General features: G+C 39.6%; 1 protein-coding gene across 3 annotated transcripts in view; it reads left to right on the top strand.

The window, feature by feature from the left end:
- EPHA4 (EPH receptor A4) overlaps positions 1-24,291 on the top strand; it is a 156,904-nt gene that overhangs the window by 86,210 nt on the left and 46,403 nt on the right. For all 3 annotated transcript variants that reach the window (XM_055290771.2, XM_063645726.1, XM_055290772.2), the window contains exon 5: positions 4,625-4,963. In XM_055290771.2, coding sequence (XP_055146746.1) covers positions 4,625-4,963 — 339 coding nt within the window. The remainder of the gene's footprint in view (positions 1-4,624; positions 4,964-24,291) is intronic.

The following is a 24,291-nucleotide window of genomic DNA, read 5'->3' as shown; positions in this document are numbered from 1 at the left end:
AGGCAGGTGCTTGCTCTGACATCCACTGCACATATAATCCCTATTTAGTTTCCTTGAGTCTCTGCCTTTTCCCCTAGGTTCCCTATCCATTCCTGCAACTATCAGGAAGTTATCAAAATGAATAAGAATATTTTTCGTCTCTCCTCTAAAGCAGGTGATAAACACTAGATACACAATAAATGTTTTTTGAATAAATGAATGATTCACAATCCCTCCCAGGAGAAGTAACCACTAATATTTTAATATTTTATATATAGCCCTTTCTACTTTTTCCAAAGTAATTCTAAACCATGAAAAAAAGAGGCAATTGAAATAAACTAGTTACACTGAGTTGCTACTTCATAGGTATAAAGCTAATGAATCTGTATGTGAAAAGTTGACTAGTACAGCTTTGGCTCGGAGAAGGCTGCGTAGTTCACAGACTTCATACACTGGGTATAAGATGCATTAAAGGACTTCATTAGTTTTTCATTCATTCGTTTATTGACTTATCAAACATTTTTTGAAATTTCTGAACAAGGAATCATGGTAGAAAACAAGAAGTGATAAAGACATCAATTATTATTATCATCATTATCATTATCATTATTATGAGACAGAATCTCACTCTGTCACCCAGGCTGGAGTGCAATGGTGCGATCTTGGCTCACTGCAACCTCCGCCTGCCAGGTTCAAGCAATTCTCCTGCCTCAGCCTCCCGAGTAGCTGGGACTACAGACATGCGCCACCACGCCCGGCTAATTTTTTTAATGTATTTTTAGTAGAGACGGGGGTTTCACCATGTTGGCCAGGCTGGTCTTAAACTCCTGACCTCAGGTGATCCACTTTGGCCTCCCAAAGTGCTGGGATTATAGGCGTGAGCCACTGTGCCTGGCCAGGACATCAATTCTTGAGGAGCATGTATACTGGTGATAGAAACAGACATGGAATGGTGTCTAAGTAGCAAGACACCATTATATGTTACAAACAAAGCGGGACAGGAAATAAGGAACTGAAGTGTCAAACAATGACATAAGCATAAGGACTGGTGTTATGCCAGTCCTGTATTGAAGGTAGTAGTGGGTAGTTTTGAAAACAATAAAATCTTGCCATTCACAATGACCCTCAAGCTACCCGATGGGTGTATGTACTCAGTAGGTTGATTCAGATGTGGAGACTGGAAAATTAGAACAAGTAGAACAGTTAGCCCTTTTTTGTTATAAACCTCATATTTGTAACTGGAGACTTACTCGCAGGTGGACATATTTCTGATGACAAAGGCAATCACTGTGTCAGAAATTTAATTGCTTCTAAATAGCCAGACACAATACTTACAAAAATGAAAGAGAAAATAATCGGAATTAGGTTTTTTACTTCTGGATGCCTTGTATTTATTAAAAGGAGAGCTCAGGTTACTCAGAATACCAGTTTTCTCTTCTTTTTAGCCATCTCTGTAGGTAATTGTTTACTAAGATATTGCCGTTCAGTATAACTACAGGCCCAGATTGGCTTTTGACTGTATTCAAGTGCATATTTGTTTCTCATTGTCTTGAGAATAGAATACTTTTATTCCTAAAGAGGAGATGGGCCCTCCCTTTAAATGAGAAACACACATATATTTGTAATCTTTTTAATTGGCAGGAGTTTAAAAATAAAAGAAACCACAATCCCACAAGCACAGCATACCACCATTATGATTTTAATTTGTAAAGCATGTGTCCTCTCCCAGGTTTTTTTCCAGACCAACATCATAGTCATACTGGATGGGTTTTCTATACTTTGTTTTCCCCTCTATCATATGACTTCGTTATACTCCAATTTCGAGGCAGTGACGATGTCCCCACAAAGCTGTCACTCTCTATGATAGCAAAGCATAAAACATATGCAGTGCGATTCACCAGCATTGAACTTGAGTTTGCCTAATTCTCAGTCTTGAGCATCCACCCTAGAGCTTTCCTTCAGAATCGCTGCCCACAGGAAGAGGGCTGCCCCAGGTTAGCACGTGTTTTCGTGCCAGCCCTCCATTTTGAAATCCTGCAGCATCTTTGTATTTTTTTTCCACGTGGAAGTGCTATATCTCTGAGTCCTGAAACCATTTAGTTTTCTGCTCCATTTCTTCTCTGTTTAGACACTGCCATGCCCCGTCCTACATACTAATTACTGACTTTTTGCTTCTGTGGTGCTTAATTCATTGTGTCACATTTTCCCATGTGAAAGTGGACCAGGAACCTTGGCAAGGAGGTTAATGGATTTCAGAGTCACTCTTATTTAACCCTGGAAGTCACAGCAAAAGAAGAACCAATGACTGACCCATTTTATAAACCAAGCCATGGTCAGCTTCAGCTACAGACTGGTAATGGATTTCACTATGGTGGCAAGCATCACAGAATTAAAACAGGGCTGAAGATAGCGCACTGCCACCTCCATGTTTGCCTTCTCAAACTGCGGCTGAAATTTTTCATTTTGCTATCATCATACCTTTAGTGAAGAACACGTGGTGGAATAAAAATAACTCCAAATGGCAGACAGGACTTTTGGATTTCAGTCAAATTCTGTCACTAATTAGATTGCATGAACTTTCAGTATTATTAGATTTACTTTCCAGATCTCAGCTTCCTTGTCTTTAAAATAAGGGTATTTGTCCAAATGATTTTAACATCCTATGTGGCTCTTAGAGTCGGTGATTTTGTGTACTTCATTTATTCAAAAAGCATTCATTTGTCATTATGTTCCAGTTACCATGCTAAAAACTGTAAATGCAGTTTTGAAATCTAAACAAGAAAGACATTTGTATTTTCTCTCTGAGGACTTATATGAAGTAATCTTCCCTTTAATACAAATTTTACAATACTTTTGTGAAATGTTTTAAAGGTTTGCATTTTTCTAAGTTTCACAGGATGGGGAGCTGATCTTAATGCTTAAAGGGGTTGTTTGTAATTAGTCCCGAGGGGAGTTTGGGAAGTCCTGCTTACCTTGTTAAAATAAAGTCTTCAATAAGTGGCATAAGGAGAAAAGGAGAGTGAATTACCCTTATTAAATGTTACCACTAAAAAATAATTGGCCATTAATCACTGCAAGCTATGTAATAAATACTGAATATAATTCCTTATTTATAGGTTACCTCTTCCAATTCTATCTCAACAGCCATTTTGAACAGTATGTTTCATTGTGGTAGACTAGGTAAAGCTCATCCAAGCTATTGCAAGCCTCCTGTTAACTTTCTTTTCCTAAGAAACTTGTACTAATTTCCTGCAAAGTAGCCATTTCAATTACATTAGAAGTAGTATAGATAACAGTGATCAAGAAACCTCAAATTTTTCTTAAAACTCATTTTGCTCATCTCTTGGAAGACTGAAATGGGAAAGAAATAGCTTTCCAACTGTCAAACTGAGTACATATGTCTCATTTGAGTGCGGCAGCTACCTTTTAAGCCTTTGGAACTGGTTCAGACCAAGGAAATTCCCTCTCCCTTCTCCCAGCCTGATTCTTCCACTTGAAGGCAGTTTGTGTCACAATTTTTTTTGCCATATTAAGACCAATCATGGCCGGGCACGGTGGCTCACACCTGTAATCCCAGCACTTTGGGAGGCCCAAGGTAGGCCAATCACTTGAGATCAGGAGTTCAAGACCAGCCTGGCCAACATGGCCAAACCCCGCCAAAGGTAGCGGGTGTGGTGGCACACACCTGTATTTTCAGCTACTTAGGAGGCTGAGGCATGAGAATTGCTTGAACCTGGGAGGCGAATGTTGCAGTGAGCTGAGATCACGCCACCGCACTCCAGCCTGGGTGACAGAGCGAGACTCCATCACACACACACACACACACACACACAAAAACCTACATCAAGAAACAAGAGTTTCATCATGATCTATAGTCTTATCTTTTATTATTAATACTATTTTTTAACCAACCATTATGTTGTTGGTGATCAGTTGTTCTCTTTCATAACAACCACTGCCATCACCCATATTTCAGAAACTCTTTGATGTTGGTGGGAATGCAGGAGTTAAAGGGCAGGAGGAGGGGTCTGGGAGCCTTGAACAAAACCCCTGCCATCTCTACACAGCTGTATCTTCAACATCTCTGCAACTGCGTTAAACCAGTTCCTACTAATTACCCATAAACAGCTTAACTCTCTGCTGCCATGTTGAACTGCAGAGGCACATCTCTACAGTGCTGTTAATTTTGTTTGCTATTGATGACATGCTGTACTTAGGAATTATAATTTATCTTCAGAAGTGGTATATAACTATTAATTTATCAGAGTCTCACAACAGCCCTGGGAACTAGAATCACTTTCGTTTTTTTAGATGATAAGATGGAACAGATAAATTATGATATTTTTCTGCCACTTCAGAGGGAAAGCCTGGGCTTGAAGCCCATTTGCTGGAGAGTTGCTTCACATCTCAAAGTGACAACCGATGCCTTGTTTGTTTGCGCAGGAAAGAGAATGACACTCGCGTAACAGCCTTCTATTATATTGTTCTTTTAAAAGATCTTTTATGCTGGCTTGATTTGCTTTTCACTTTCTTTGCCAAGCGGGTTTGCCTTGCTTTGGAGAGCTGCAGAAAATAATACAAACTCTGAGAGATTCCAAAAGGATATTTCAGTTCTTGGTGTGATGATGTGGTTTTCTTTCTCCAGGTCCACCATCTGCTCCCCTGAACTTGATTTCAAATGTCAACGAGACATCTGTGAACTTGGAATGGAGTAGCCCGCAGAATACAGGTGGCCGCCAGGACATTTCCTATAATGTGGTATGCAAGAAATGTGGAGCTGGTGACCCCAGCAAGTGCCGACCCTGTGGAAGTGGGGTCCACTACACCCCACAGCAGAATGGCTTGAAGACCACCAAAGTCTCCATCACCGACCTCCTAGCTCATACCAATTACACCTTTGAAATCTGGGCTGTGAATGGAGTGTCTAAATATAACCCTAACCCAGACCAATCAGTTTCTGTCACTGTGACAACCAACCAAGCAGGTAGGAATTGAATCTACTTTATTGTATGATCTGAATGTATGTAGAGAAAAGGCTTAAAATAATGAATTATAATAAATTGCTATAATTGAAATAGAATCAATTAAGCCTGGGAGCTGTGTTATAATATAAAAGATACTTAGGGGCTGAGCAGGGTGGCTTACACCTGTAATCCCAGCACTTTGGGAGGCCAGGACAGGTGGATCACTTGAGCCTGAGAGTTTGATCAAGACCAGACTGGGCAACATGATGAAACCCCATCTCTACAAAAAAATACAAAAATTAGCTAGGCATAGTGGTGCAAACCTGTAGTCCCAGCTACTCAGGAGGCTCAGGTGGGAGGACTGCTTGAGCCCAGCAGTCAGAGGTTGCAGTGAGCTGAGTCACTCCATGCTGGCTGGGATTCATCTCGGTCATTTGAATTATGATGTCCATGGCTGGACATCAGAGCACTTACAGATTATGTACAATTATAAAATTGATTTTTACCAATACAGAGTGCTCTATTGGTATTTGTTATATTTTCTAACAAAAGCATTAGCAGCAATAGTTTTGATCTTATGCTTTAATGTAAAATATTATAAATGATCTAGATGGACCTATACTAGAACCTCCATGTACATCTTTGTGTCTATAGTTAACGAAGTTTACCTTAAGACACTTAATAGTTTGGCAGCAACTTTTTTCTTTTTTTCTTTTTGAGACAGAGTTTCACTCTGTCGCCCAAGCTGGAGTGCAGTGGCGTGATCTCGGCTCACTGCAACCTCCATCTCTCGAGTTCAACCAATTCTTCTGCCTCAGCCTCCTGAGTAGCTGGGACTACAGGTGCGTGCCACCATGCCTGGCTAATTTTTATTTGTGTTTTTAGTAGAAACGGGGTTTTACCATATTGACCAGGCTGGTCTCGAACTCCTGACCTCGTGATCTGCCCACCTCGGCTTCCCAAAGGGCTGGGATTACAGACGTGATTGCAGCTACTTTTATAGTTGATTTCATGATTGACGTGGGGGCTGGGAGGGTGGGGCGGAGGGTGGGGCGGCCAGTCTCCTCCAATTCCTACATCACTTTCTGCTAATACAGATGACTAGAAAACATCTCCTGTTCATGAAGTGTTTCTACTGAGTTAATCGCAGAACTGTCATGAAATCTTGAATATCAAATATTTTGAAAATCTAGGTTTCTAGGCTTTCGCTTCTGACTTACTCATCTATATTCCTTCCCTGAAAAAGTTACCACCCCTCCAGGAGTTTTACATTGCCGGCTTTTTTATTTCTGGAGAGTTAGAGAGGAGAAGGGAAACAGAGTTAGAGTGGCTTATTCTTTGTGAGGCTCTTGGGATAGAAAACATCGCCGGGAAAGGATTATAAATTGCCAACAATCCTATCGCCTCTAACTGCACTTTTCTTTTAAATGAATGTTTCAGTAAGTGCAGTCAATGGTTTAGTAAAATATCTGTACTAATTGGTCCTATAAGTGAAAACTATTCCAGTGTCCCAATCCAAAGCCATTATTTTTCCATTTTGCCCTGAACTCTTTGGAATAAATAAAAAGTTAAGACTTGGGGAAGGTTTTGAGCAGGGGCTAGAATGGCAAGCCTTACCGGAATGTATCTTCAGCTCTGCAAATGTGAACGGTCTTTTAAAATATCTCATGTGAACGGGTCATCCAGCTAGGCCTTTGTCTTTTAATTCCGTATTTTTAGGTTGTGAACACTGTTAGCGGTCATTAGTTTTATTTTTCTACAAAGACTAGTATGATTTAGGAGTTTTTGATAGAAACATGAGTACTCTGTGATTGCCAACATTTTATTAGTTCTCTTTTGGAAGAATGCAATGGAAATATTACACACAGATCCTGGGAACACGCATCGGTGCCACTGGTCTCTCTGAATTAGGAGCTGATGCAAGGCAGAACGATTTCTGCACCGTCTGGAGAATCTGGTTGATGATCCAATCAGTATTCTTACATGCAGCCCCCTTCTACCTTTTTGGCTATTCATTTGCAAGCACTACATGATTTTCTTAACTGAATTAAAATTAGGGATGGACTTTTGGAGCTTCATCTGTAAAAGGTGAAGTCATTCTCCTTGGCAGAGAAAAGCCTGTGGGAGACGTGCTGAGGACAGGCTTGGCTCCCACAGATTTTGGGGGAGACTTCTATGACTCCCTGTACACCTAGGGATTTGAGCCAAGAAGTTATGTCAACACCTACTGGGGCAAAAGGTCCAGAGATCCCAAAGAAGACACACTAAAATCCTCCAAAAGAAGAAAATGCAAAAACATTTCCAGGGGTGGGGTGGGGTGGGGTGGGGTGAAGTTTTGTTTTAAATGTAGGTATAATTCTTCTAGATTTAGGAGAAAAGCAGACAGAGAATTGCTCTGACACAATAAGGCTTTCTTTGCCATGGCATGTAGTCCTGCCAAGGAGGTTTGCTGAACAGGACAAAATTCCAGCTCCTTATTTTAATTTTCATGAAGAGTAATGCTGGGAAGCTGTTCAAAATTAAAAATAAATCTTTCAATAAGGATACCTCCTATGTGGCCAGCCAGAAAGCTTTCACTTAGTAGAGAATTGTATATGTGCAGAGCACTGCTTCATTATCTTATCATAATTTGAAGTTCTCTAATTCAAATCATCAGCGTAGTTTATCTTTGATTAACAAACCCTTTCTTCATAGTAGTGCAAATTAATAATGTAGGCCAAAATTCGGGTGAATGTAGCAACTGTAAACTCTATCAAAGCTCCCCTAAGCATATTTACATACACACAATTATGTTCTAATTGCAATTTGCTCCTATCATTTCATTAAATTAAATTCCTTGAGGACCACTATAGGCAACGGTGTCTCACTCTATAAGGAATACATAGAATTAATGTATGTTAGCATTTAGCACCTGGAGGCCACAAAAGTTAGTGGTTCTCCATCTTTGCTCTGTTTTCACAGGGTTCTTTCTCTCATCAGTAACATGTTAAAAATAATAAATCAAATCACTCATGCAAAACCTGCTAGAATTCTTGGGTCCTATGTTCACCACCTTTGAGACTTCAAGAGTTGAGGAGCAGCTCCATGAAAGCGAGGTGACTCACCCATGCTAATGTCAGAGCCAGTACTAAAAACCAGGGAGAATCCCACTCCTGAAAGTAGAAAGTTGCTTTCCTTTAAAATTAGGAGATAATAGCATTCATGTATTCAGCTTGGCATTCTCCCCATTTGTGAGACCAGATTATATGAGTATCTGGGCATGGAGATGGAGATTTAACTGGGCTTTGATCATTTAATTGTAGAATGTGGTGTGAATGGGCCTGTGTTCTCACAAGGTTATTTAAACAATCCTAACCCAAATCTTACTCCTGGGGTCTTAGGGGGTTAATAAACACCCTTTCGCTCCCCTTCTGGGTTGAAAACCAGTTGACACAGAAGACAAAGGAAATCTGAATGTCTGTCAGCTTTTTGCTGATAAGCTGATGGAAGGATGTGAGCTTTATATCTGTGGCCAAAAGGGCTTGCTTCAGTGACACTTGCAGCCCAGCTGGCTACCTGCAGGCTCTCTGCCTGCCCTGCTAAGGTTGTTGGAAGGACACTCTGTGCAGGCAGACAGGTAGGCAGGTAGGCAGATAGGCAGGTCTGAGAGTGGGCGGAGCTGAGGACACAGTACTTTTCCCAAATTCTCTAATGAGATGAGTCACTCCCAGCCTCACCCCCATGCCAGAAACAATGAAGGGAAGAGGTGGGAAAAGAGTAAGGGTGGGGGTGTTACTTATTCCAGCTGAAGTCGTACCCAGTAAAACTGGAGAAGAGGAAGTTCTTGGAGCTCCCCCAAAAGTTACTTTTCTACATTACAGGCCAAAAGGAGGAAAATGAGATTCTACTTTCCTTCATCTTTCATCCTGTAGCAACTGTTTTGTCTTTTGTTTAGAAGCAGATAGTCCTGATGTTTATGAAAAATGGATAAGCAAACTGCTGGGTGATTTGTTTTCTGGATGGCTTCCCTTTGGTTTACTTTTACTTAAGTGGACCATCTCAGGCAAATGAATACAGGATGTGTCACTAGGAGGGAGAAATACTGTATAAATGAAACTAGGTTTTCTGGCCAAGCAACAGACCTGTGAATATTTTTTTTGTTAAAAAGGCTGTGATGGCAGCCAGCAGTAGCTTAATATCTCTGAATGGTTTTTTGCCGTTCATCTCCCACCGCCTTTGCTTGGTTTTCTAGCTGTGAGGCTGGACCATATTCTGGTGTTTTAAATCATTATGGACCCAACCCCCATGAATTGTGTTCCCTCCTCACCCCAAATTGCACCCAGGGCCAGTGTTGTCCATTTTTGATTTTTACTTTGCATGTGACGCTATTCTAGATGCTTCATAATGGAAAGATCTGGTCATCTCTCTCTAGCACAGCTATGGTGTCCTAGTGACAAACAAACATCTGTAGCATGCTTAGTTTGGAGGAGTTAAAATATTTGATGCATTACATAATTATTTAAACCAGCTAATCTCTAAGATCTTTTCTGTTTCAAAATTCTATTATTCTAAGTATGTAACCTTGAGCTGTGGGCTATGAACCTGAAGAAGTAAGGCTTATTTTTCTAACATATTTAGAAATGGTCTCTCAATGCAATTCTAAGAGTGGGAAAACATTCTAAAAATGCTTCAGCAGAATTATCACCTGAATTCTGCCTGCCCTCCATCTCTCCAATTCCTTGCCCTGCCAAGGGATTTACGTTGCAGCGGGGAAAAACACTAAGATAGTGAACAGTTGTTCTAAATTGCGGGTGATTTCTGCTCCTATCCATAATGGGCAATGTCTAGCGACAATTTTTGGTGCTGTTGCATCTAGTGGGTAGAAGCCAGGCAGGCTGATAAACATCTTACAATTCACAACACAGCATCCCCTACTCCCTCAATGAAGAATTTTCTGGTCCAAAATGTCCATAGTGCTAAGGCTAAAAAACTCTGTTCCAGCAATAGTTTTTAGAACAGACTTCATAGCAGTGCCCACCACTTCAGGGTTCCATAGCCAACTGGCCTTTGCTTGAGCTGGCCTGTGGCTCAACATATAGGGAAGATTCCACATTTCTCTGGCTCCACTGCCCTGTGCTGAGAGCATGATGCTCCCATTACTGTTCTCAGAGAACAGGCAGTTGTAAGGGTCTTTCAAGGCCCCTCATGAATCCTGTTGTAGCTGTTTTGCCATGAGATGAACTGGCATTGCTTGTTAGGCTGACCTTGTTCTCTAGGGTTGGACAATTAAGCATTAACTGCAAAATAATAATAATAAAATAAAATAAGGTGGCATTACACCTCATTATAATGCCACTGTGCAACATGTAGTCATTGTATAGTTCCATCTGTTTGTTGATTAACATTTATTTACAGTAAAAACAAATCAGTTAACTCTCTTTGTCAAGTAATGATAAATTTAATAAAACCAAAATAATGAATAAAGAAAAGAAATAACTAAGTGTAAGAGGCACACTGTCTTTTATTACTCAACTGGTAAGTTCCCATTCTTTCTCTCTCTGCCATCTTTTAATTAGACATGTTATTTGAGTGGGATAATGGAGAACAGTGGGAATTCTCATCCCCACTGGGTATAATTGCTACCTGTCTTCTAGATAGTAAGAGGCAAGCTTCAAGAAAATGGTGGGAGAAAGGGAAAATCTTACAGCAATCAATTTAGGTAATATGCTGTAGGCATGGCAGAGCCAGACTTTGTGGAGTTTAAAGCTTAAACAACTATTGTGTGATTAAGGGTGAAAACATAAAACCCTACAAAATTACAAATATCAGACTAGGAACAGAGCTTCAGAAAGGGCCCATACAAACTTCTTTAGCTTCGGTAAATAAAATTCTGCCTCTGACTATGTTGAGATAAATGCAATTGTCAGATAACAAGACTATTATTGCGTAATTATCCCTAATAGCAGAAAGGACAAGGGAGAAAGATGAGATGTTGGGAAGTCCAGTTTGGCCTGAAATGAAGGTGTTGAAAGACAGGTTGTGACAGTGAGTGGTTCTGGCCCACACTTAGGTATGAGGGGCACCTCCGGAGTGGACCTGAGATGTGGTCTGAGATCAAAGGGACAAGCGGAAAGCACATTCCTGCTGATTCTGAGAATTGTATTGGAATACTAAACCTAAATGAGATGATGTGATCTCGGCTCCCTGCAACCACTGCCTCCCAGGTTCCAGCGATTCTCATGCCTCAGCCTCCTGAGTAGCTGGGATTATAGGCGGGCACCACCACATCCAGCTAAGTTTTGTATTTTTTAGTAGAGATGGGGTTTTCCATGTTGCCCATGCTGGTCTCAAATACCTGGCCTCAAGTGCATCCATCTGCTTCAGCCTCCCAAAGTTCTGGGATTACAGGTGTGAGCCACCTTGCCTGGTCATTTGATATTTTTAAGGCACAAATGTTTGCTTCCTTTAGTGCCCTAAAGCAGGGGTCAGCAAGCTATGGCCCAAGGGCCAAATCCAATCCTTCAGATTGGGACAACCCACCAATATTGGCTTTTATATTTCCAATGGGTTCAACACAATAAAAAAAAGAATAATATTTTGTGACATTTGGAAATTATATAAAATTCAAGCATTGGCATTCATAAATAAAGTTTTACTGGAACAAATTCCCACTCGTGTTTATGTATTGTGTAAGAGTGTTTTCACGTGACAATGGCATAGTTGAGTAGCTGCAACAGAGAGCAAACGTCCGGCAAAGCGAACATAGGCACTATCTCACTGCTGACACAAAATGTTTGCTGATCTGAGCTCTGGAGTACTAAATCAAGAAAGGAGACCAGTAAGAACAAGGTTGAGAAGCTATTGAAATACTATTATCATTTGTGGAAAATTGTTTTGGCAAAGGATGTGATGGGTAACATTTAGGTAAATCTCACATTTGAAATAATCTTTCCATTTGGCAAGACACCTTATTTTGTAAAGGTTTTGACTCAGAAAAAAAATTAACTAAAATAATTAGGATTTCAGTCATAACTTTGCTTTCTGGAACCACAAATCTTTTCCCATTGGCACTCAGATTTAAATGGATTATGTGGGACATGCTTCACTGATATTCTGGTTCTCTTTCAAGTATGCATTCTTCACACTATTGCCTATGTCCTATAGTTGCTGACAGCAATTTTCTTTTTCAATAATTCTGTGTTAGCCTGGTGCAGCGCCTCATACCTGTAATCCCAGCACTTTGGGAGGCTGAGGCGAGTGGATCACTTGAGCCCAAGAGTTCAAGACCAGCCTAACCAACATGGCGAAAACCCGTCTCTACTAAAAATACCAAAATTAGACGGGTGTTGTGGTGCACACCTGTAATCCCAGCTACTCAGGAGGCTGAGGCACACGAGAATTGCTTGAACCTGGGAGGTGGAGTCTGCAGTGAGCTGAGATCTTGCCACTGCATTCTAGCCTGGACGACAGAGTGAGACTCGATCTCCAAATAATAATAATAATTCTATGCTCTGCTCCTGTGCCTTATCTTCTCTCCAAGATGATTTCATGCTTGCCTTTGATCTCCAGTAAATGATGTTATTTTTCCTTACCCCTAAGAAATTTAAAGGAAAAACAAATGATGGTACTGCTGAAATCTAGAAAATGAAGAACTCCTTCTAGAGACTCATTTTAAAATCCTTCAAACAGACAACAAAGCAATTCCACCGAGAGATTTTGCTGAAACGTTGTTTGCGCATCCTCAGTTGTTAGTAGGGAATCGGTAGCTGGTCAGAGAGTCCTTTCTGTGCCTGGTAATTATAGGCCCAAGCAAGCACACAATGAGCTTCCGAGGAGCCAGGCTGTGGTTTTCTCATTAACAGCTCTGGTCTAGCCGTGGGATCCTGATTTACTTCATAAGGCCTATGAAATGCACATTTGAAAACAACATGCAGTACTTTTTTTTTTTTTTTTTTAAGAAACAGTCTCTTGATTCTAACCTTATACTGAAAAGAATTTCATTTCCAGAATACTGTTGCTACCACTATAATTAATAAGCATACTCAATAATTATGATCATAATTAAAAATAAAAATAAACCGGCAGATATACAATGGCGCAGCCTCTTGTGTGTGGCACCAGTGTCTGTGAATTTGTATTCAGGGTGGGTGCCACAAGTCCTGGTGAGGAGAAAAAAAAATAAAAGCCTGCCAAAAGAGCCTACTAAATTATCCAACTTTTCAAGGTCGGCTGAATAGCACAGACAAATAGTATGTCTATAGAGCGTAGCGGTAATTATCGCATGTAAGTAAAAGTTAGATTGCATTTTTTAAAACAAGATGTGAATATTCCACTCTAAGAAAATGAAGGCTTTATTTATACACGCAGGACTGAGAACACTGTTTTTCCTGAGTCCTTTCCTTTTGCTCCTACAGAAAGATATATGCATGTTCATTTGTAAGAAGGGAAATTCATTCACCAGTAATCACTTGACAGCCTAATTCTGATTTGTTTCTCATCTCTCAGTGTTGTGCTTGTTCCATCGAACACTAACCACCAACTTTTACACCCTCTGGAGAAGCCATCAAGAGATTTAAAAAATAAGTGCCTGGCTGAGATGAGAAATGGGCAGTGCAGGGCTAGCAAGGGTTTCCGATGGGCTTCTAAATTATCTAGTTGTCACTCCAACTGGCTCAATTAATTACTGTCTCCCCAGAGGAGCCAGACGGGTCTCCAGAAACCGGTTTGCAATTGAACGTCAATGAAAAGATCCAGAGAAACTTTATCAAAGCTTCCATTAACCCCCTGCTGATGTCTTTAAATAGTTTTTTTTTTTTTTTTTTTTTCCTTTAAACACCTTGAAAACCCAAAAGCCATGCTGCAGGTCTAATCTTGCATTAAGGGATCTTAAATCTACAGGGACTAATTGAAATGCCTGTCCATGTCACCCAAATACATAGAGAATTCCTCTGAGTCTCAGCATCCCTGTGGCATTTTTGTGATGTGGGTATACAGTAAGAGGGTATCCTGTATGTTGTCTTCAGGTAAAGACTGGTGAGGATTTTTTTTAGGGTTTACATGTTAATCTGTCAAGATAAGCAAACCTTTGGTCTATCTGTCAGTATTAAAAATATCTCTCTTATTTAATGAGCCTTCTTCTGGTGTCCACCTTTCCACCCGCCACCCCCACAACCTGTACTCATGCTTTCTCATTCTTTGCTTCTGCCAAAATTAGAAATGAAAGAGATTCCCCAGGCTCCCCTAAAACTGCAATGATAAAAACGAGAGATGGTGCCAGTCAGTGTGGTCGCTTGCCTAGTGAACCCCTTGGCTTCCTCGTTGGGAAATGTCACTAATGATTTGGTTCCATAGGTGAGGACTGGCACCCAGAGCACTGTGGGAATCTGGCTGAACGGTCAAAATGTCCGCCTATATAGACACAGAGCTGAAGAAATCACTCTTAGATTACATTTCTTCTTTCTCTATTCTGATAAATTGGTAGGCCTGATCTAAACGAACTGTACTGTGGTTCTCCTCTGACCATCTTTTGGGTTTTGTTTTGTTATGAAAAAGTACAGAGGACACTCCCTGAAATCTATCTAAAATACTTTATGCGTAAAATTATAGAGACATGAAATATTTTTTCTATTACTATTCTATTCTTGCTATTACTCTTGGGAGGGGAAAGGGGAGAAAAGATAAAGAACTATGGTCCATCCCTTTTTGATTCATATCTTCCAGTATATAAATTTTTCAGGCAGTTTGGTTATCACTTTCAAAAAAATCCTTTTAATAAAGGCTGTGGGACAGATAAGTTTTTAAAAAATTCTTGTCTAGGAACCTTTTGTCTGTGACACGTGCATACAAACAAGACTTAAATATGTAGCTCCAACTTCTCAGTGGGTGCTAAGTAGTGACCTGTCACCAATGGACTCACAGGATGTTACAAGCTTGGGTAAGATCCATCCATTAGTACAAACATTGAAAAGGGGGTAGCTTACAATGGCTCCCTGGAGAGTTTGTGTTTTTCTAGATAACATACTGCAAGCTGGAAATCTGCCTCTTGAATCAACCCTTTTTTTTTGTAAAATAAGTGCGTATTTTGAGCATAAACGTGAAGTTAAATAGGAGCACAGTTTCGTTCATGTTTCTTTTTCAAAGCTAGGACCACACATATAAACAAGCCAGGGATTTTTAATATGTAACCAGCAGAAAGCTTGATCAAGTGTTCTCTATACTCTCAAGCGTAATCAAAGACTTCTTTTTATCTAAAGATAAAAGAAATAAGATAACCAAAGACTTTTATTTTATCTGAAAATTATTGATGAGGCTCATGTTGAAACCCACTGAATCTAATCCCAATGCTATAGGGTTCCCAGGAGGGTGTGATTTTAGGAAACTTCTTAGGAGAATGCTTTTGGAGACTTGGAAATTCTTGGAGCTAACATCATCTCATTTCTCTCCATTTACAGTAGGAGTAGGGTAATTATTAAGGTATGTGATAAAGGTTCTTATTGTTTTGTTTCATATTAGAAGTGAGGAGAACAACTTCAGCAGAGCCTTACCCTCTGAAAGTATCCTTTTGTAGCCATGAACAGTGGACAGAAAATTTAAGAAGCATACATTGTGTTTACAGTCTTCATTGTACACTCCAATATAGAACAGTCAACTAATGCAGGTGCGGCTCTAAGAGGCTGGTAATATATTTAAGAAACCCTTATATCATGTAAAGATGTATTGTTTGGGGAGAAATATCAATGAGAGCCCTTTCAATCTCACTGTAAACTCTTCAAGGATTCACCTTAACTGTACGTGTTTGTTGGAGGGTAGCATTTTCTCTTTCCCTCCACTTCTTTTTCCTCTTCCTATTTCAGAAAACACAAAAAATAACTTCCATTAACTTCCAATAACTTCCTCCATATGTGCAGGAGCTTTGCTCCAGTGTCCTTCTTAGACATCATGCTGTGGAACTATTCCTAGGTAAGATGCAATTCCAATAAGCTCCTCCAGTATTTAGGAATGGACTAAATACTGACTTCCGTGGGTGGAGCCAGCTATGCTGAATTTCACACTTCAGTAAATTGTGTTCATGAGAGAGGCCCCTGTGACACGCTGTGAACCCCCTGGTTTTCTTTCTTTCTTCCTTTTTTTAAAAAAAAAAAAACAAAAAACAAAAAACAAGTCCTAAAACAGTAATAGCTTTCGTAATACATTCTTTATTATTTCGTATGACTACAAAAGTCATCTCAATTCTCAAGCACAGATCCAGCTGAAGATATCTACTGACCTTAATAATATTTTAAAATTTAATAGCTCAGTTGTTTCTGCCTCATTCTTATAATGCCTATAGAAATTTAAGCTATCTAGCACATAGAACTTAGTTTCTGGCTGATACTCTAAAAATAAAAAGTAAAATAAAAATACAATTCTAGGGTTGCAGATTTCCAAGCTTAAAACCTCTTCTCCTAAATGATCCTGTTCCTAACCTGTACCATAGCTTTTAAGAAAATTGTCAAAAAGACACATTTTCAAATATGAGGTCTGCAAGAACATAATTTCATGGCCACATTTTCAGAGAGCATAGCATGTGGTGATCATTTGTGTAAGATGCATTCTCAAAATGTTCTGACTGTAATTTAACCCAAAGATCTCTATCCCACTTCTTTCCACTCACCAGGTGCTTCCTTACACTTGTCTACATAGGAAGCAAGAAACAGGGCAGGAAAGATTTGGCTACACATAAAGCAGAGGTTCCCTAAAGTGGTGCTAAAACCCACTTTCTCAGCATTCTATGGGTCATGAATATTGTCCTCAGAATATTTTGATCCCCTGTGTTTGGAACTTCCCTAGACTTCCATGCAGTAGAACCAAACTGGCAATAAGAAACATGAGGAGTCTCAGAACTTCACCCCAATGGCCTTCGTCCTGTTTCTCTCTCTCTCTCTCTCTCTCTCTCTCTTTCTCTGTCTGTCTCTCTCTGTCTCTCTCCCCTATTTGTAACATTCTAGTTTATACTGTCCGTGATCATCACTTCTCAGTCCTTAGACATTGTGCTTTAAGCCAAGCAACATTTGGACTTGGAAAAATTCCAAATAGCACAGGACACATTGATTTGCAACTGAATTTTTACCACCATGTTTCCTCTGACTCTCTGGCCTTGTCAGGAATCATTGGTAGCCTATAATTTCATGCTATAATTTATACTTTGTCAAATATTTTTCATTTTTTCCTCTGTTCTTGTCTGTGTGTTTTAAGTGCAACAAGACAAAGAAATAGAAGTTGCTAAAAAATAATTTCATAGATCTAAAGGACAGTGGCTGGTAACGATGCTAAAGAGCATCTATCTTCAATTTATGGTCACCATGACATGTTTTTGAGCAGCTCACGTGATCTTTTTAAATGACGATTAAAAAACTAGGTATCCCATTCCAACAGTATAGCTGATGGAGAATTGGATGGCTTGGAAGATGATTAATGGGATTCTGGACCTTTCTGTCTTTAGGTCACCTCCTTGAATGGGGACTATATCATAAGTGGTCCAAGGCCCGGCCATTTGGCAGCCATAGAATGACTATGTTAATGGAATTGGTCTCAGTCCAGGTCTTAGTCGACAGGTGCTCATATCATAAGTGACATTTATTGACTTCCAACTCTTTCAACTTGGAAGACAGTGGACCACCATTGAGAAAGTGATGAGGACGGAGTAATTTATAATATATTCAGGCTCCATTGAAAGCCAGGGAATTCAGCCCCTTGAGCTGGCACCTTGCAAATATTGTACTTGCCTCATGGGTTCTGTTAGCTTGAGAAATAAAAAAACAGAAATCTAATTTAAAAGGGTTTCTAATAACTCAGAATAGCTAATGTTGGTTTCCTCTGAGGTCATATGAGCCTCTCATGTTGGTGCTTTTCTCTTTGTTGTGTATTACAGTGATTAGATATTGGCTATGAAAATTATTACTTTTCATTTGTTTGTGTGTTTGGGGGTTGATTACATAGTCACTTGTTTATAACAAAAGCTGTAAATGATACTCTTTGACAGAGTTAAATAAGGCTATCTTCATGCCCTTGTGAAATGGAAATTGATGAAAATGTAACACTGAGTCCCTTTTATCAACATAAATTTCAAAACATGGAATTCAGAAGGATTCATCCAACACATACTCTTTTCTATTATCTGGATTAATATACTTCATTCATTCACTCTAATCAGGTTCATGACTTGAAGATGATTTGGCCCGAGTTGGAAGAGATCGTTACTAGTATATTAATATTTTGCCCATTGATGTTTTCTGGGTCCATCCACTGACTTTTTCTTTAACTTTACAGATGATTTGGATTTCCCTATAGCAAGTGGCAAAGCCACAACACTTCTGAATTAGTTATCACACTTAAAAAGTCAAGATGACAACAACCATAGCGGATCTATTTATTGAAGCAGACAGGCTCTTTTAGCAGAATGATCAATTTCTTACCTCTTTCTGAAAGGCTTTCAAGAGGTAGGAAATCATCAAGCATCTGATATAAAGTAATGAACAAGGCTTTTGATTGGTCAAGTTTCTGGAGCAGGCTTTTAAGTATTTCTGCCTGCAAATGTAGAAATCTGAGTGTGAAAAGTAAAGGCAACAGCAAAGATTTACTGGGTGCATCTATCATCCTGGCTTTTAGAGTCTTTGTGATTAATACCTGTTTAATTGGGGACTGATCTAGATGCTTTGGATGTCAGAAAGCTAAATGTTACAGCATTGTCTCATGGGTTCCTAACACAGCAGGACGATTAGCAGCTGTCTGAGTAACAAAGAGAACCTGAAGCCTGCAGCGTAGCTTTTTATTTTCCAGACTTGGAATGCTTGAAGCTCCCTGGTGGAGTTGACAGCAAAAGGAATAGAAGCCTTGATTCACAGCAGCTAATCCTTTCCTTTCTCTTTTCTGTATTCTGCTCAGTAAAAATGAACCTTTTCCTTACATTGTTCTCCATATCCCAAATTAATTTTGGAGAGCATTTTTTTGTTGGTTGTTTAAAAAATAATTTTGGGGGGCCTTTTTTTTTCTCTGATCTTCCCTAGGAAGTGATTGGAGGGCATTGTAGGTCATGGAGACCCCCATTTGGTGAAGGCTTACCATCCTGTCTATCCAAGTTACACATAAAATAATTTCAACTAAGAGTGGAAACACTAGATAACTTTCAACACCACTTTTAGGCCCAGTGAGAAGATTCATCTCACTAGAAGCATTCAGAGAAAAAAATGTATATTTATTTTTTGTTGTTGTTGCTAGTTTCACCCCATTTTCTTACCTTAAAACAATCATCTTGCTCAGGCAAATTCTTCTAAATTGCCTTCCAGTGGAAAGACTTGTTTTCCTGTTTTCCTCAAACTGGCATTCTTACTTACAACAGGAAACACACACATTGAATCCTGCCATGTTTCTGTTGGCAAGTGTTGAGCTATCCTTGTCAGAATCTGCCAACAAATTTCTTAGTAAGCAAGTAGAAAGTAAAACAAGCAGCTCCCAGACGAAACATAGGATACACTTGAACTGCAGCAAAGACACTTGGGTGCCCCTGAGGTTAGTTCCCTGCTAATTCTCGTGGACGAGGGCCTTGGTTTCCAGTTGAGCTGTTACCCACTTATAATTTTATACTGATCCTATGACTGTATCTGTAATAATGCTAATTCAAGATACTAGCTAACTTAAAAAAGTAAAACAGACATTTAAGTAATGCATTTTATTTACTACAAAGAGCGAGGATTGCTGTATGTTTCAGCATAATGATTAAAAAGTTGCAAAAGCTCTAATTTGCAAAACCTTACATCTTTCATGACATCTTTAGGGCTTAACCCAGGAGGTATACTAAATATTGTGTATGGATCTTTCTAGTAATAGGTACAATACTTCCTTTTTAATACTCCTAACATTTGTGTTTGTTTTACAACCTTTTTATTGTGAAATATACACCTATGGAAAAGTGGGCAACACTCGAATGTATAGTCATTGAATTATAGCAAAGTAAATACCTATGTAACCGTCACCCAGGCCAAGAAACAGAATGATAGTCTTCCAGAAGTTTGTCTTGTATCCTTACCCCTTCCCTAATTCCAAAGACTTATTGTTTTATTTGGTAATTGAATTTGTTTTGTTTTATTCTTGTCTCAGCTCTTTAGGTTAGTTCAAATGTGAGTTCATTTTGCACCAAAAGTTTTTTTTTTTTTTTTTTTTTTTGAGATGGAGTCTCGCTCTGTCACCCAGGCTGGAGTGCAGTGGCGTGATCTCGGCTCACTGCAAGCTCCGCCTCCCGGGTTCATGCCATTCTCCTGCCTCAGCCTCTCCGAGTAGCTGGGACTACAGGTGCCCGCCACCACGCCCGGCTAATTTTTTGTATTTTTAGTAGAGACGGGGTTTCACCGTGGTCTCGATCTCCTGACCTCGTGATCCGCCTGCCTCGGCCTCCCAAAGTGCTGGGGTTACAAGCGTGAGCCACCGCGCCCGGCCAAAAGTTTTAAGGTTTGTCTGTGAGCAGGGATCATATCTAACTTACCCCTGGGTTTCTGACAGCCCGCAATATACACAGATACCTCTGTACCTAACAGAGCAGACTTTAGAAAGATTTACCCTGTTGCTGCTGCCGCTACTGCTGTGGGAAAACAGTCACTTAAACCTTCAAGTCTCCTATTTCTTACCAGAGAAAGGAGGGGCAGAGACCAGCCGCTTTCTATAGATCAGTGGTTGAGAATGAGGGCTCTAGGACCAAACTTTTGAATTATGACCACATATAAGCTATAACTTGGAGCAAGTTATTCAAACTCTCTGTACCTTATCTTCTTGATCTATAAAATGAGGATAATAATAATGCCTGTCTCATAGAGTTTTTGTGAGGTTTACATGAATTAACCCCTGCAAGAGATTTAGAACAATGCTCAGTACATCACAGTTACTCAATAAATGCTAGTTTAGTGTGTATGTTGTTACAGACATGTGGCATAGAGGGAGGATCACATACTTTTGAGCCAGGTGGACTTGAGTTTTAAATCTCATTTTATGGCTTTGGTCAAATTATTTAATTTCTTTGTGCCTGAGTTTCCATGTCTGAAATGTAAGGGTGATCATTATAACTACTTCAGAGAGTTGTAGGGATGAAATGATGTCAGGTGTGCGTGTATGAGCAAGTGCCTTGCCCAGGAGTTTACTGGCATCTGATTTGCTCCTTTCCCCATTCTTTGTTTTGTGGCAATTCACAGGGCCTCAGTCTTTATCTGCTTAAGCAGTTAATAATTTGGTAAAAACTAAATTAACTCTTTTCTACAAAGAAAACTCAACTAAACCATTTTGAGAACCCCACTGTCTTTTCCCATTTAGCATTAACATAAGATCAGCTGAATCTTTTGGCTCAGTGTTTTTCGATTCTGCCGATTTCATTCACTGTTAGAAGACTGGTGCCCATGATTTTGTCCCTGGGAAGCCACGCGGCCTCTGTCGCTGGCTTTGCTGACCTCAGGGCAGCGCATTCCAGTTTCTCACAAATGGGTGGATATCTGCTCATCGTGCATGACCAGCTGGAGTTTCCGGGAGGGAACCCAAAGGCCTTTCAGGAAACTACAAAACCACAAACCAATCTTCTGTGGGCCACAGTACTTCTACAGTTTATCTGAGTTAGTTGTGATATGCAAATACCTCTTTTTTGCCAAAAGGCTCCCCTTCACTTGAATGAGTAACCGTTTTAACCCCAAATGCCAGTTCAATGGGTTATTGCAATAGAAATTTATTTTCTTGCTGAAATCGCATCCAGTTGGTGGTGATGAGGGGTTGTTGGGTGTGGGGCTTCCAAGATGGGCCTGGATCATTAACCTCCCTCTGGCTTGTGGGTTCAAGAAAATGGAGAGTCACAGGGAGCTATTTATGGGTCAGATCTAGAAGAGGAGAAATCACTTCAACCCACATTCCATTACCCAAAATTCAGTCACATGAACTACTTTAGATACAAAGGAATCTAGGAAGGTAGTCTTTGGCTGGGCAGCTCTATTTAGAAAGGAAGGGATCTCACAGTTTTGGATGCCTTAGCCAAAGAGGCCAACCCAACACCTTCAACTTCCCTATGCAAACAATTAACGTGAAGGCTAAGAATAGCATCACATTCTATCATTTAAAATTTAACCAATAGCTCTCTGTAAAGGATTTGTTGAAAATAATCTGTTGCCCATCTCTCTGGCATTAAGAAAATGATGTGCCATCCCATCTCTCTGGGAAATAAAAAAGGCTTATAAAATTTTCGTCTTCTATTAAACCAAAAGTAAAAACCGAATCACAGACTTTGCAAAGTCTTACTCTGGAATCATTTAGTTCAAGTATTTACAGTGTTCCAAAATCAGACTCTTAAAATCATTGGCAGCGTGGGACAATTGTATCCTTCAGTAAATATTGCTGAAGGATAATGTGGCTGTACACTGCTTTATTTTATAATATGTGTTTAAAATAGACTCTGGTCTGACCTTGGAAATCACTTTATGGAAAAAAAAAATGCATCTCTCATACATTCTAAGTTTAAGCTTAATAAATATGAATACTTACATATCTAAATAAATGAATTTCATTTAATTCACAGTCTTCTAAAGATTTTGGCTGAGAATTTGGTTCTATGTTTTTTTGTCAAATAAGGAAAAAAATCCTATATCAATTTCGGAATAATCAAGTTTTTTTTTCTGTACCTTTTGCTGGTTTGTTTTCAAACCAGTTTCACTTTTTGACTATGAGAAACTGTGCTTGTGTGGATGCATGATGTAGCAACTAAAAGCTGTGGGGGGTGGAGCTGACTTTTTACTTTGATGATGCATCCAGTGAGGGTGGTTGGGGATTTTAATGAGTTTACCTAAAAGATGGCAGAAGAGTTGATCCAGCTGATCGAATGTACTGCAAACAAAATCATGTATATGTGAAAGCACTTTGTAAACTCTTGTACTATAAAATATTGTCATGATAATAGTAAGAAAAAGAACATATAAATATTGCTAAGTGATGTTTGATGCCATAGGTATTGCCTAGCTTTGAGAGGAGGAATCCTTCTCTCCATCTGGAATGTAGAAGAAAACAATTAATATTAGCACCAGAGCTCTTAGCATCTCGGAGACGCAAAACCCTTAATCACAAGGATATCATTAGTGCTCTGAAGCATTTAATTTTGATGCTTGACAGCATTTTAAAATGCACACACCTTTGATAAGGAGCAAATCAGAGCTGGGGTGTTGAATTGAGAGGAACAAAAACCACCTTAAGCTTCAAGTAATTAAATTTAAATATGCTATTTGCATTAAGCAGAGATATGTATAAATGGTGGGTTTATATTTTTCTATCATTGAAAGACCCCTTGAGTAAATATCATCTATTTAAATCCAGATCCTGGGGAGGGGAAAGGTAACCCTGCTGTGGTTAAGAAGCCATCTCTCCTGCAAACTCTGGCCACTGTGTACCACTGACATCCATGGCTTCAGGTGTCTTGGCTTTCATAAAGGGCTGTTTTCACTCTTCCTTGCCCACAGGCTGGAGACCTTTCATTGCATCTGTTTATTTCCTGGCTCACCTCCTCCACCCTCTAATTTGAACCAGTAATGAAATGCAGTCAGCCTACTTCAGCTGTTTTCTTTTTCCTCCAAAGTTCCCCCCAAACTGTTTTTAATTCATTGCTTGTGATACTGGACTCAAGAAAACAATTTTCTAGCTCAGAAACCACGTGAAGCTTTCCTCTCTTTCTTGTCTCTGTATCTCCTCTTCTCTTCTCCATCCCATTTGGGTGTCACAAGTACCAAACTGCTGCAGTAAAATGACTTGTAGGTGTTTAATGGCAAGTCATTGAGGAAGTGAATAAAAGAAAATTGCAGCATTCACATCAGTGGGGAGCAAGGAGAACTGCTGAGCTTTGAACCAAAGAAAGTTAAATTTACCATTTTCTTAAAGCGAGCCACCTTTGTTTGACATCAAAGCATCTCCTGTAATTTCTCCTTGTGAAATGCACCACTGTTAGAGAGTCATGATAGAGCCCCCTAACCTGTGCTGTTTCTGTTTATCAAAAACACACACAGAGAGAAAACCCACATGTACCTTCTCAGTGCATTGTGGTCTGCTCTCAAACCAAATGTAACCGCAGGTACACAGCAAATGGGGATTCTGTTTAGAAAGCATCCTCAGTTTCTCAGGGATTTGTAGAACTGTGAATACAACATTCTTTGGGAGTGAAATTTATCTTGGACCTCTATTGGAAAGCTCAGATGATTCAACTGGAAAGCTTTGGTGAATTTTTTCCTTTCCTCCTCTTTTGGTTTTTGCTTCATCATTTTTAAAAAATGGTATTTTGCTACAATTTCACCTGTGTCCATTGGGTATGTGGAAAAACAGAGTCTGT

This window comes from Symphalangus syndactylus, chromosome 8 (assembly GCF_028878055.3).
Source record: "Symphalangus syndactylus isolate Jambi chromosome 8, NHGRI_mSymSyn1-v2.1_pri, whole genome shotgun sequence".
In the NCBI taxonomy this organism is placed as follows: domain Eukaryota; kingdom Metazoa; phylum Chordata; class Mammalia; order Primates; family Hylobatidae; genus Symphalangus; species Symphalangus syndactylus.
Note: the sequence above shows the minus strand (reverse complement) of the source record. Positions and strands in the feature narration are given on the sequence as shown.